General features: G+C 40.3%; 2 protein-coding genes across 2 annotated transcripts in view; one reads left to right on the top strand and one right to left on the bottom strand.

Annotated features, from left to right (window-relative positions):
• svopa (SV2 related protein a) overlaps positions 1–14,067 on the top strand; it is a 317,985-nt gene that overhangs the window by 232,694 nt on the left and 71,224 nt on the right. The gene's annotated exons all lie outside the window — the stretch shown is intronic.
• slc6a4b (solute carrier family 6 member 4b) overlaps positions 1–14,067 on the bottom strand; it is a 37,099-nt gene that overhangs the window by 19,143 nt on the left and 3,889 nt on the right. The window contains exons 3-7 of the mRNA XM_020531548.2: positions 12,333–12,552; positions 11,150–11,288; positions 10,062–10,196; positions 4,188–4,291; positions 641–768 (exon numbers count right to left, since the gene is read on the bottom strand). Coding sequence (XP_020387137.1) covers positions 641–768; positions 4,188–4,291; positions 10,062–10,196; positions 11,150–11,288; positions 12,333–12,552 — 726 coding nt within the window. The remainder of the gene's footprint in view (positions 1–640; positions 769–4,187; positions 4,292–10,061; positions 10,197–11,149; positions 11,289–12,332; positions 12,553–14,067) is intronic.

Raw genomic sequence — 14,067 nt, 5'->3', positions numbered from 1 at the left:
GATGCTGCTTGGCCTGCTGTGTTCATCCAGCCCTGCACCTTGTTGTCTCGGATTCTCCAGCATCTGCAGTTCCTACTATCTCTGATGGAATGGTGATATAGTTCCAGGTCAAAATGATGTGTGATTTAGTGGGGAACCTGCAGATGGTTACAATCCCATGCATCCTCCTCCTTATCCCTCTAGGTGGTAGAGGTTGCAGGTTTGGAATGTGCTGCAGTGCATTTGCAGTTATTATACACTACTGCCACTGTCCATTGGCAGTAAAAGAATTAAATGTTGAAGCTGGAGTGTGGGGTACCGATTAGAGGGGCTGTTTTGTCTTAGATGGTGTTGAGCTTCTCAAATATTGCTGGAACTGTACTCATCCAGGCAAGTGGAGAGTACTTCCAACAAACTCCTGACAGTTTTTCTGAAGAAGGGTCCTGACCCGAAACGTCAACTTTCCTGCTCCTCTGATGCTGCCTGGCCTGTTGTGTTCCTCCAGCTCCATACTGTGTTATCTCACACTCCTGATGGTGTCTGTCTCAACATGCTAATGGAATGTTGCAACCCACTGATGGCTTTGTTCCACACTCTTTCTTGTGCTGGGCTATAATTAACAGAGAATGTCTTTGTTGAAAAATCACTCAAATTCACGCACCTTTGTCTTTTGCCACTTCCTCCACGTCAACATTGCGCATCTCAGCCATGTATCCCAGTACTGTGAAAATTACAAAGCCTGACAAGAGACTAGTCAGGCAGTTCACTAAACTGGTGACAATTGCATCTCTGTAAAGACAATAAAAGTCAACAATAAGAAGTTCATTTTATGATCTAAGAGCCTTCATCCTCTGATTTTAAATGTCAAGAAACCAAAGTAGCATTGCTTAAATGTGCACCTGCAATTTCCTGATATCCCTTCCTGAAGGAAGGGATTACCAATCATCAATGCATGCATGCAATTTTCACTTGTGTATTATTCGATATGTTATTAACGAACACTCCGATCAAAAACTGAAAGCCCATGTCTCCACACCACTGTCACAACAGTGAGGAAGCAGGAATTCTCTTACCCTGATTATTCATATAACTTTCTTTTATCTGTACATGGGTTGCGAATGGTGCTGCTAGGCCAGCATTTGTTGCCTACAGCTAACTGCCCTGGAGGAGGTGATGATGAGCTGCTTTCTTGAACTGCTGCAGTCCACGAGGGTGTGGATATACCCATAATTATGTTGGGATAAGATTTCCAGGATTTGAACAGTGAAGGAACAGCTATACAATTCAGAATTATACAACTTGTGGAGAAATTTGTGGGTAGTTCCCATCCAACTGTAGCCTTTCTTCTTCTCTATAGTAGAGCTTATGGATTTAGAAGGTGCCATTGAAGGAACCTGGCTGATTTGCTGCAATGCATCTTGTCGATAGTAGACACTATGCAGTGGTGATGTGAGTGAATATTGAATTTGGTAAATGTGGTGTGAATCAAGTGGGATACTTTGTTCTGCTGAGTGTTGAGTTTCTTGAACGTTGTTAGAGTTGCAGCCATGTGGGCATGTGGGGAGTATTCCATTACATTCCTGACTTGTGCCTTGTAGATAGTGGACAGGCATTAGGAAGACAGGAGATGAATTGGTTACTGCAGTATTCCTAGCCTTTAACTTGTTGTTGTAGTCACAGCATTTATACAGCTGATCCAGTTTAGTTTCTGACCAATGATAACCCCATCATTGTTGAACATCAGGGGCATTCAGTGGTAGAAATTCCATTGAATGTCAAGAGGAGATGATTTAGTTCTCCCTTGCAGGAGATAGTCAGTCATTGCCTGATACATGTGTGGCATGAAGGTTACTTGCCACTTATCAGCCCTAACCTGAATGTTGTCCAGGTCTTCCTGCAAATTGAATCGGATTACTTCTTCATTCAGGCAGTCGTGAATGGTGTTGAACATTGTGCAGTCATCAGCAAACATCTCCAATTCTGACTTTATCATGGAAGGAGAGTCACTGATGAAGCAGCTGAAATGCTTGGGCCTTGGATGCTACCCTGAGGAACTCCAGCAGACAGGTCATGGGGCTGAAATATTTGGCCACCAACAACCACAACCTTCTTTTGTATTAGGTATAACTCTAACCAGCGGAGTGTTTTCCCCTGACTCTCATTGACTCCGTTTTGCTACAGTGCTTTGGTGGCCTTGATGGCAAGGGCAGTCCTTCTTGCCTCACCTCTGGAATTCAGCTCTTTTGCCTGGACTAAGGCTGTAATAAGGCCAGAAGCTGAGTAGCCCCGTTGAAAACGAAATTGTGCATGAGTGAGCAGGTAATACAAGAACACCTTCTTCAACTCAGCTTTCTCTGTATCCAGCGCCTTCAACCATTTTTTGATATCACATGGAATGAATATGATTGGCTGGGGTCTGGCTAAAGATGGATGCAAATGGTTCAGTCTTGACTTTTGTACTGATGTTCTGGTCCCCCGTTATTGAGGATGTGAATATTTGTGGAACTTCCTGCTGTTAGTTGTTTAATTGTTCACTATCATTGAGAACTGGGTGTAGGAGGATGGCAGAGCTTGTGGGATTACTTAGTCCTGCCTATCACACCCACTGTTTGGCAAGCAATTAGTCCAATGTTTTAGCTTCACCACGTTGATGCCTTCCCTGGAACAGGAAATTCTAAAGAAAATGGCAGGTGCCTAAATATTACCAATGCAGCTTTAAAAATTGTCTCTTTTCTATGAAGGTTAACTTGCTTATAGCAGGCAGTTTTAAAACTGTGGGTTATGAACCCCAATGGAATTGCAAGGTGTCCATTCTCCAAGATGGCTCAGTGGTTAGCGCAACTGCCTTGCAGTGTCAGGGACCCGGGTTCAATTTCACCCTCGGGTGACTGTCTGTGTGGAGTTTGCACGTGTCTGTGTGGGCTTCCTCTGGGTGCAAACTCCACACAGACAGTCACTTGAGGGTGGAATTGAACCCGGGTCCCTGGCGCTGTGAGGTAGCAGTGCTAATGCCGCTTCCAGCTTCACTGTGTTTCTGCTCCTGTTGTGCAGGCTCCTTCCCCATGGCTGGTGATTCAACTTCATAGGTACTGGCAACTAGACCAAGAGTAGGACAGCAGTGGTGAAGGGAACAGGTAATGATGATGATGGAAAAGGGACTGATTACAGTATGTCCTGGGGAGTGGACAGAGCTGACTATGATGTGTGTTGGGGAAGGGGAAAGGGGCTGATTTCACTGTGTGAGAAAGAGGAGATAGTCTGATTAGATTGTGGTTGGAGTTGAGAGAGGGGTTATGCACTGTGTGTAGGCAGGGGGGAAGAGGTGCAGAATTTTGTTTGTAGTTTGTAGGTGGGGAGAAGAGGCCCTTCACTAAATCTCTAGTTACTGGAAAATATGAAGAGTTTGCCTGAGGCTGATATGGACGCATAAAATGTTAACATTTTTACAGAGTACTTTAAAGGCACAGATTTTCATAGTGATATGATGTACTATGGCATGTTAATCCGTAATGTGCAAACTGTAATAATTTTCTGCTGAATGATACTATTTGTTGCTTTATTTCGGTTTTGTTTTGGTCTTTGGTCACTATTTTTCAAGTCTTAAAATAGGTTCTCAATGGAAAGTACTTTGGGAAGCACTAGTTTATAGCACCTGACAGCTTTCCAAACTTTCTGAATTTCTGAAAGCTTGTGATTTCAAATAAACCAGTCGAACTATAAACTGGTGTTGTGTGACTTCTGACTTTGTCCACCCCCAGTCCAACACCAGCACCTCCACATCTTTCTGAATTGTTAGACCGCACTTCTGCTTGTCTGAAATGCTGCGTTGGTTCAATCTGGGCAGCAGAAGCAACAGACTTCCCACATTTGTCAATCCATCTTCTTTCTATATCGTTGGATTCAAAGTGGGTGGAACCATGAACTGCCTCAATCTTTGGCTCCAACTACATTGACCCAGGCCTTCTGATTGAGATGTGCACCAGCCCTGGAAAAGCCCTTTGAATGCCAAGCATATTTTAGGCCGTGAAAGTAACACAGTTAAAGCTATACATTCTCCATTTGCCTGTTGTGAGATCAACCGACTCAGTACAAATGAATCTGAAACTTTCCTGTTCTGTTTGCCACTGGACCATGCACACATTCACTAAGCAAGCAGGGGATTATATGGTACGACTTTACAAACATTAGACACTATTATTTAGCCCTACCGGTAACAATTATTGTTGAATTGGTTGTAACTCGCTAAAGCCATGATCACTCCAAATCCAGGACCCATAGAGAAGAAAATCTGTGTAGCTGCATCCACCCACACCTGAAGAAAAAAGCAAAAGGTCAGAAATAGCCTGTGCAGATCAATGATATGCATCATATCTTTTTTATATAAAATATGGCATTCGCATCCTAAAATCTTATCAGTTTTTCTGAGTAGCTTACCTGGTGGATGAATAATGTAAGTTATTTTGGAAACTTCCACTTGCAGAATGCCAGGTAGCTTTTGAGCACTTCGTTTTCATCTAGTGCACTGCAAGTTATTGTTGTGGACATTTTGTTACTTCAGCTTGCTTGTCCTACCTATATTTAAACTAAACTGCTCTCTGGAGCATCACGTAGCTCTGAGGATGGTCCCATTTTAAATAACGGAAAGAGCTTAAGGGTAGAAAGCGTTAGATCATTGTGCCTAACTCCTTTTCCTCGGGCCTTTGATTCTCACTCCTGCCCATCAGATGAATTATGAGCCCTGGGTGCTACTTTTGGTAAAGATACATTGTATGTCAGCATCACTGTCTAGGCTAGAGGACAGTTAAAAGTCAACTGCATTGCTGTGGAATATATTGGTCTGACAACGGTTGCAGAATCCCTTTCCAAAAGACATTACATTTTTGCAACAGTTGACTGTAGTTACATTATCACCACTAGGCTAGTTTTTTAATTGAACTCAAATTTTCTATAGGAAGCAGGGGAATGTGAAGCCATGTCTCAGAACATTAGCTTTGGGTTCTGGATTACTTGGTCCAAGAATGTTACTACCATACCACTCCCTCCCCATATAGAGTCTGGAGGCACCTTCCCTCCAATCTGGAAGGAGAGATTGATGTGAGCTTTAACATCTGGCCTTGTCTGAAATAGGTGGTGCATGTACTGTATTGGTCAATGTTGTGGTTGCTTAGCGCAGCTGGTTTGTGATGTGGAATAGATGCCAACAGTGTGGGTTCAATTCCCACACCAGCTGAGGTTACCCTCAAAGACTCTCCTTCTCAATGTTGCTCTTGCCTGGGGTGACCCTCAGGTTAAACCACCACCAGTTGTTTCTCTTTAATGGGAGAGTGGGACTATGGCACCTTTACCTTTGGCCTATCATGTGGGGAAAGAGATCCACAAACAGATCAACTAAGATGCTTGCCACTCTTAGCGGAGAAATTAAAAATACACAAATCTAATTGATATTTTAAAATTAATAAAGTATGAGCTAAATCCTTTGAAGTTCCATAGTCAGTTCATTGTAAATCATGGGTGTTTTCTAAACTGTGCTTTAGTTACGTATTTGTTAAATCTTGTATTATAGTTTTGCAACCAAGTGTATTGCCATGAATTAGGGAAGCATAGTTGTGTAGTTTATATGTGGTTTCATTATGACAAAAAGAAAAGTGCAGTTTTTATGTTCTCTTGAAAATGTAACATGTTGGCCAATGGCTTGGATGCATCCTTTTGGAATCCTTTCTTTCGTAGCAATTTTATGCAATCACTAATCTCCTCACAGTGTAATCACACAGCTCTGTGCTAATGCATCTTTCCAAACTCGAGCACCACTCCACGCTCCCCACCTCACCCCCCACCATTGTTTGCTAGTTAAATCTGTTTACAGTGTTGATCACATTTTAAATAGATATTTAATTTTTGAAAAATAAGTGGACCTGAATATTTGACCTGCAATTGCTTAGCTATTAATTTAAAACCAATAGTACGATGAGATTCTTGCTAAAATGCATGCTATTTGCTGCGATAGTTCTTTACATTTTCATTTTAACAGAGTTGTTGAGCACATAATACAGCTAAAAGCTTACTTTTATGAATGGGCAAAAGCAGAGGAAGTGGACATTGAGAGAACTGTAGTTTTGCAAGTCACTTTAAGTCTATAATTAACCTGAAATTCAGGTTCAATTTACCTACATTTAGGAATTGAATATTGCTGAATTAATACAGAGTACGTTGTTGGTTGATGGGTAGGAAAGAACACTGAAGCACTTATTTTGCAATAGAATTAAGAAATTAAATCATGTTTTATATTACATTTTGTCTACTAAACCGTTAGATTCGAAGATTCTTTTTGGGATGCAGCATTCAAATTTCAGACAGCCAGAGCAGACACAAAACAGGCCAAAGTCATGTGCAGCTGGATAAAACTGTAGTTTGGCCACATTTGGAGTATTGTGTGCAGTTCAGTTTGCCACACTACTGAAAGGAGGCTTTGGAAAGGGTGCAAAATAGGTTTACCAAGATGTTGCCTGGATTGAAGTGTATTAGCTATAAGGAGAAGTTGGTTTGTGCAGGTGGACGGGATTAGTTTGGAATGGCACTATGGTTAGCACAGACATAGTGGGCCGAAGGGCCTGTTCCTGTGCTGTACTGTTCTATGTACGACCTTCTTCTGCAATTTTGTGATTCATTCTCCAGGAACATTAGGAGAACATTTCCTCTAGTTACTGGTTTTAGTAAAATCTGTTTCCAGTGTTCCCAGTGCACTCCACAGCTGACTGGCTGTCTCTTTCCACCTTCTATTTTCTCCTCAACTTCCAGAAAATGATATGATTCATAAGCATCAACAGTCTTACAAGAGTGCTGCTGGTTGACCATTACTTAGATATAGCCCAAGATAATTAAGTGTTGGCAGGTTACTCCACTGTGGAAGCCAATACACACTTTACAACTGAAGAAGGATCACTGGATTTGAAACATTAACTCTGTTTTCTCTCCACAGATGCTGCCAGACCTGCTAAATTTCTCCAGCTATTTCTGTTTTTGTTTCATACTTTACGAATATTTGTTGATGACCAGGAGCAGAAATTCTGCCAAATGAAGTTTCATGAACTAAAGGGGAAATGAGATTCAAACATAAGGCATGATGTTGCTTCAACGCAATGTAATACTGAAAGGTAGATTCAGTTCAGAGAGCAAGTATTAGGTTTTTTTGCAATTCACTAGCGTCTATGTTGTGACTAGTCAGCAAACTGTCAGCCACACTGTGGAGGTGAAATAATATACTACATGAGGATAATTCTTTGCGTCGGCCTGATTGAAGATCCTGAGATGAGGTTAAATTCATAAAATAAAAAGTTGTTATCGATAAACCTAGATGAAGGGCCAAGAGTGGTCATGCTAGACATCACTATGTTTACAAAAAGAATAGGTAGGCAGACACTACGGCTTTGTTTTATATGCCTGTCTAATTTTTAGAGTGTCAGAGGATGGAACAAGTGGGAAATGGGATTGAGAATTTCTCCTCTGGCAGTCTTTAATTACAGAAAGCAAATCTATTATTAAAACGGTCATCATTTTGCAAGAACCACATCAACAAAGGCTGTGCATAAACCAGATGTGTGTTTCAGTCTATGATTTGCATTTGTAAGGGTTTCTCTCTTGTTCCAACGGAATAATAAACTCATTTACCTTTTAGAGCTCCCATCCACCCGGAGATGAGTACCTGTCTGTAGCTAAGGCTGTGGTTAATGAATGAGGGTCCAGCTGTCTGCGAGGATGAGGCACATGATGAATGTGAGAGCAAGTGTGCTATTGCAGCATCCGATAGGGCCAGCGTGTGCAATTAGACTTCACTTAATAATAAAATTGGCAGGAAATTAATACCAACATTAAAAAAAAGTTCACTTTTCGATATGCAATGATATCCTGATGATTTTGCTGGTCAGTCATACATTTACTTCATGCTAGAAGTATTCACCAAAATAAATTTTCAGTTTTAAGTTTTAAGTTGTGATGATACCAGATCTGGTCTCTGTTGTAAGCAATGTTGGAAATGATCAGAAATATACTGTAAGCTAGTTAGGATTTGTCGTATGTTTAACGAACCACTGCCTTCCAGTGGCTGAGTGTCTCTTGTCTCTGAGTTGGAAGGCTGCAAGTTCAAGTTCCACTCTAAGGCTCGGTGGCTAAGAGAGAACTCAGGAGTCACTATGTATTAATGCTAATCTCCACCCTTGATAAACGGAGGAGGGTAGGGCCTACTGGCTATAAAGATTCCCCCAAAAAAATGAAGTGATCAATCAGCATCTTGCTGATCCCCAAGTAATTTTGGAAAATGCATTATTTGTTTCAATTGAGAAAGGTTCTTTATTTATCCATTCAAATAGTAGAACTGGAAGATATGGATTTTTTTTTAGTGTTGGCATTAAGAGAGAGCAATGGGATGCGCTGCAATGAGATGATCTATTCTGATGTGATTCCTGTCTGTATGGATCCCATATGTAAACCATCATTTTTATGAAGAGAGATCACTTAATGGAAGATAAGGCATAGAGAGGAGTTGCAATGAAATACAAGGAAAGCTAATTCTCTCAACTCCATTGCAATTTTTCTTGTTTATTTCTTTCCTTGTTTTATTAATATTGCTACAGCTATTACATTTTGGCTTAATTATTATTCTTTATGAGCACAGTCTGCTTCTCTTGTAATCTCAGTGCATTGAAATCAAGATTCATTGCTCCATTTCCAACTGTAATTCTTGCCTAATACATCAGACCAGAGGAGGCAGCTCAGAAGCTACAGAATAACCTGGAAAGAATACATATGTGAGCAAAGCAATGGCAAATTAAACATCATGCATACAGATATTAAGCATACACATGTAAGGACAAGAAGAGCGATGTGCATATTCTATGAGTTTAGAATAGCTAAGGATGACATTGAAAGACACCTGAAGACCTTAGTAGACTTTATACTTAATGAGTGCTGCAAATAAATAACAGAAAGCTAGAAAGTTAGCAGAATTTTGAACTTCATTGCTAAAACGGTAGAATAAATGCAAAAAGAAGTCAAATTGCACAGTGATAGCAAGAATTGCAGATGCTGCAGTCAGAGATAACAAAGTGTGGAGCTGGAGGAACACAGCAGACCAGGCAGCAGAAGAGGAGCAGAAAAGTTGACATTTTGGGTTGGGATACTTCTTCAGAAATGTGGGTCAGAAGCGTCCTGTTCCAAAATGTCAACTTTTCTGCTCTTCTGATGCTGCCTGGCCTGCTGTTTTCCTTCAGCTCCACACTTTGTTATCTCAAATACTGTGTTCAATGTTGTGACAGAGATAGAAGAATGACATTTATCCACAGGAGCAAAAAATGTGAGGCTGACAGTGAGTTATGAGAAAATATTGGGCTTTTTGAGGTTTTAAATCTGGGAATGAGATATATTATGGTAGTGATCTTATGGAGACATATAACAGTTAGCAGAGTAGCTAAGTTATTACGATAGGTAAGCGAGTACAGGTTCATACAAACAAGAGGTAATTTTAAAGTTAATCACAGACTTTCTTCACACATGGAGGGATAAACTCATGGAATGAATTTTGAGATAGTGGAGTGAAGGTATGGCCCTGAAAGACAATTTGGCAGCACTAGTGGAAATCTTTCTTTATGAATGATAAGAATGTTAACTAGAATTATGTGTATTCAGCAGCCCTGCCACTCTTAATTTGTCCATTCACTCAAGAACATATAGGCGATTGAAATTAATGGATGGAACTCTCTTTGGGAAATGCAGAATTAATTAACATTTTTATCATATCATTATCATACTATATTCTTGCTCTTTACTGATCATGAATGGCAATGTCTTCACCCCCATTTATGATCCATTCATGGAAACATAAAATGGTGATGTTATTTCTGCTGTGCTTTGCTTTTATAGTTGAACCTTTGACACTGCACCTGGAAGGTATCCCATATTAAGAGAAATTGTTTATGTACAAAGGGAGTAGAGTGATGTGTTAAAACTACAGTCTGGTAATAAGGCACATTCAATATAATTATTTCATAATAATTCATAGCTTTTCTGACTCCTTCATTATGTATACTCACATCTGTGTCCAATAACTTCTTAAAGTTTGGTTTAAGGTAAAAGACCACACCTCGCCATGCCCCAGGTAAAGTGGCTCCTCTTATCAAAAGGATGAAAAGCACCAGATATGGCAGCGTGGCAGTTACCCAGACCACCTGTAACAGATCCAAGATATTTGATTGAATTAACTTGAACTTTTCCTTAATGCATGCATCTTACAATGGATGGGATTTATAAAGACTGGTGTGCTTGGAATTTTAAATCACTTGCCAATGTGCCAGTTTACCAGCACCATCCACATCTCCAGCCATTTCCAAGAAGGCTGAGTTGGGGCAGAACTGTTACCCCACCATAAATTAGGGGTCCTATTTTCCAGGCATGAAGTGGGCTCCAAATTGTGGCTAAAACACAGCCAATGAGATGAAGTGATACCTAGTACTTCCTGTTCTCCACCTGGTTGATACCCATCGTGTCTGTCCACCCATGGTGTGGCCACTGACTAACAAATGAAATGACTGCTGGTCTTCAGAGCGCACATCCATTTTGAGACACCATCTCTCTCTGCCTCTCTCTCTCTTTCTCTCTCTCTGTAGGCATTGGCAGCTTCTATCTCAGTGGGTGGGGCTACCTTTAATGGAATGTTGGAGGACCTGCTATTTGCCATCTATCATTAAGAGCCCCCCTCCACTAACTTCAATCAGATGTCAAGTGTGCCCTCTGCACAGATGACCAAAATTCAAGTTGGCTAACTATTCCCAACCCATTTTGGGGTCAGAACCTGCATTTGATTCCAACATCGACATTTGATCCCAAATGGAAAATCCAAGCCTGTGGATTTTGTATCATGCTCCTCTCTAAAGCATATTTTTCTCTGTGATAGACCCCTTTTTTGGAACACAGCCATTTTTGCAATATGTTCCTCTTTAACACAACCCTCTTGATAATGCACTGCATTGAATACATGCCTCTCTTTGACCTCTTTCTCTCATGCACCCATCCCAGTAGCACTTTACATGCCTGTTCTGAATACTGTTAAAGAGCCTGATGTAATATCATTTCACCACATTTGTGTAAAATATTATAACAGTGGCTATGTCAGTGAACAAACCTTGCCAGATGTTTTGACTCCCTTCCAGAGGCTAAAGTAAACGATGGTAAATATGACAAAGAGACATAAGAGAAGTTGCCAGCGGATCACACCCACATAATGCAGCCCTTTGGATTTATGAATCTCCAGAACATTTCGTCTAAAAGCAAGAGGAAAATGTAAAGAAGGCATATTGCTTAATTTTTACAGAACAATAGTAAATCAGATCTCAAAAATAATTAATTTGTCATTGACAGTTTGACAGCACTCCTTTTCTGACTCCGGGAGTTGTGGCAACAATTTCCACTGCTGAAGTTGACCACCTATATCAGGGCTCAGACTTCAATGCAATACTGAGGATTGGCACTTTCTAGATGATGAGACAAAAAAAAACTGGTTACCTAAAATATTTGGTCACTATTTGTGCACCATATCTCACTAACACTGGCTCCCATGATTGGCTACAAGATAACAGTGAACACAATACTTTGGATATCAAACCACCAACTACGTTATCATGGTGGCATGTTAGCCTGCTATGTTGTCGATTCTGCAGTGTACACAAATATAAATCCTTTTTTAGTAGGAAGTGAAGCTGCTGCCACATCGCAAATAGTCCAAGTAAGCTGAACATTTTGCAAATGTCAAAATATTGGCCTTCCAGGCAGTGAGTAACTTATGTATGAACTTGCAACACTAATTTACTTTGTTAGCATCACCTCAGAGGTTTCACTCAATGGTTTATATCCCTACAGAACATGGTAGCTGTTCTTAGGGGTTAGATCCTCTAATTAAAGTGGTCAGTTAATTGATCACAGCCAAAACAGCACTTGGCGCCTAACAACTGACCTAATCATCCTTTGGATCGGGACTAGTAAAATCAGCCAGGATCACATTTCTAATTGGAAATGATCACATAGATCTGTTGAATAAGAGCAGACATCTATCTGTTCAACCCAAAGGATTCATATCATAAATAACAACACTTATGATGATTTATACACATGGAATGACCACTTGTGTGAATGCTGCCACAGAGTGCAAATAATTGATCGTGTTTCACTCCATTTACATCAAACCTCAACAAAGGCAACAATTTTCCCATTCTTATCCACACAACCAAACCATTCCCCACCCAAACATCTTGCTTAATTCTTTGAAACCAGTGCCACTGGTTAAGCACTCGCCACTTACAGGCACTTACATAAAAAACTCTTCAGCTGGAGATCTGGAGAAGTTATTCCAAGTGACATTATTCTTGCCAAAGTAGTTGGTGCAGTTGGGTGTATTCCAAGGATTGTCACAGTTGGTCCAGGGCAAAGTGGCCGTAAATGAACAGTAGAAGTAGTAGAGAGCCCAGGATATGATGGTATTGTAGTAAAAAGCAACATACAATGATATGATACAGATTGCGTATCCAATCCCTAAAACAAAATAAATGCTGGTAATATAGAGAAGCTCAATTTAGCAATTGTATAGAAACATGGCACTATTAATGTGGCCTAAGGGACCATTCATAACTGCTTTGCTTCTATTCGTGGCTTGCAGCCTCCTTATTGCTCTGTTTTCCATTATACAAAGTCTAATTGTTTATCGGATACCTGACACACTTAAATTCAGAAACAAAAACAGAAATTGCTGGAAAAGCTCAGCAGGTCTGGCAACATCTGTGGAGAGAAACCAGAGTTAATGTTTCGGGTCAAGTGACCCTTCCTCACGGGTGTGTGTGTAGGTGTGTGTATACACTTAAATTCAGTGTTATTCCTCTCCTTTCTATACAATAGCAAAAGAAGATCATATTATTTTATTAGGAGATCAGCTCACACTTGGTATTTCAGTTTCAATAAAGAATTTACAATGTAAATTTCTGAAGAAGGGTCTAGGCCCGAAACGTCAGCCTTCCTGCTCCTCTGATGCTGCTTGGCCTGCTGTGTTCATCCAGCTCTACACCTTGTTATCTCAGATTCTCCAGCATCTGCAGTTCCTACTATTACTGGACACCTTACTGGAGTGGCCATTCTTCATATACGAACCAAGTAAAGAATATTGATAGGCAACTGAGCTGTGAGAGGCACTATGGTTAAATGCAATCCTATTTCAGCAAATGGTTCCCATTCACCTCAGTTTTTCTAGAGCTCCTTAATGTCACACTCAGTCAAATGCTGCCCTAATGCCAAGGACAGTCACTTACACCTCAATCTCTTGAATTTGGTTAGAACTAGTTGGTTTGACTGCAATGTAATATCATAAAGAAAACTTACCTAATGAAAGAGCAGGGCAGTCAGAAATCATTCCTTTCTGTTCTTGTATTTAGGACTTAACCTTTAATAATGTTGTTTAGAAATCGTATGATTAGCAGCTCTGCAGACAAGCCCATTATTTCTAGATGTTGCACCCTCCCTCTCCTCACCACATTCTTCAGCCCAGGGATGCTGCAGACAATTTAATGCAACCAATGACTTGATGGTCATTATAGGCAAGTCAATACCTTGCAAGATCAGCAATGGGACCTCCTGATCTGTGTGACTTATTTTGAATTTGTACATCGCAATTACCCACAAAATGACTTGAGGCATGCTGAGAGATAAATCATTTTGAGCTAAAGTAGGATACACATCTGAATTCAAGTTAGTGTTTAGGAAGAGAGTAATTGAGTAGAAACATGATTTATTTTACTCAATAACAATGCTCCTGTGCACATTGGAAGGTCTGAGCATAACTGGAAATTAGATTTTGTTTCACAATTAAAGGAGTCTTATTAATTTTTAATTCTTGTCAAAAAGTTACTGTTCTTAAAATCAGAGTTTGAATTGTTTGGGTTACAGCTGCAGTAAATATTACTACAATGCTCCAATTGACTAATTGTTCAGTTTATTATTTCAGTTCCCTTTTCCATGTGATTCATTTGTTTACAGGACATTACGATTTGTTTACTGACA

This window comes from Rhincodon typus, chromosome 24 (genome assembly GCF_021869965.1).
Source record: "Rhincodon typus isolate 14 chromosome 24, sRhiTyp1.1, whole genome shotgun sequence".
Taxonomy (NCBI): domain Eukaryota; kingdom Metazoa; phylum Chordata; class Chondrichthyes; order Orectolobiformes; family Rhincodontidae; genus Rhincodon; species Rhincodon typus.
Note: the sequence above shows the minus strand (reverse complement) of the source record. Positions and strands in the feature narration are given on the sequence as shown.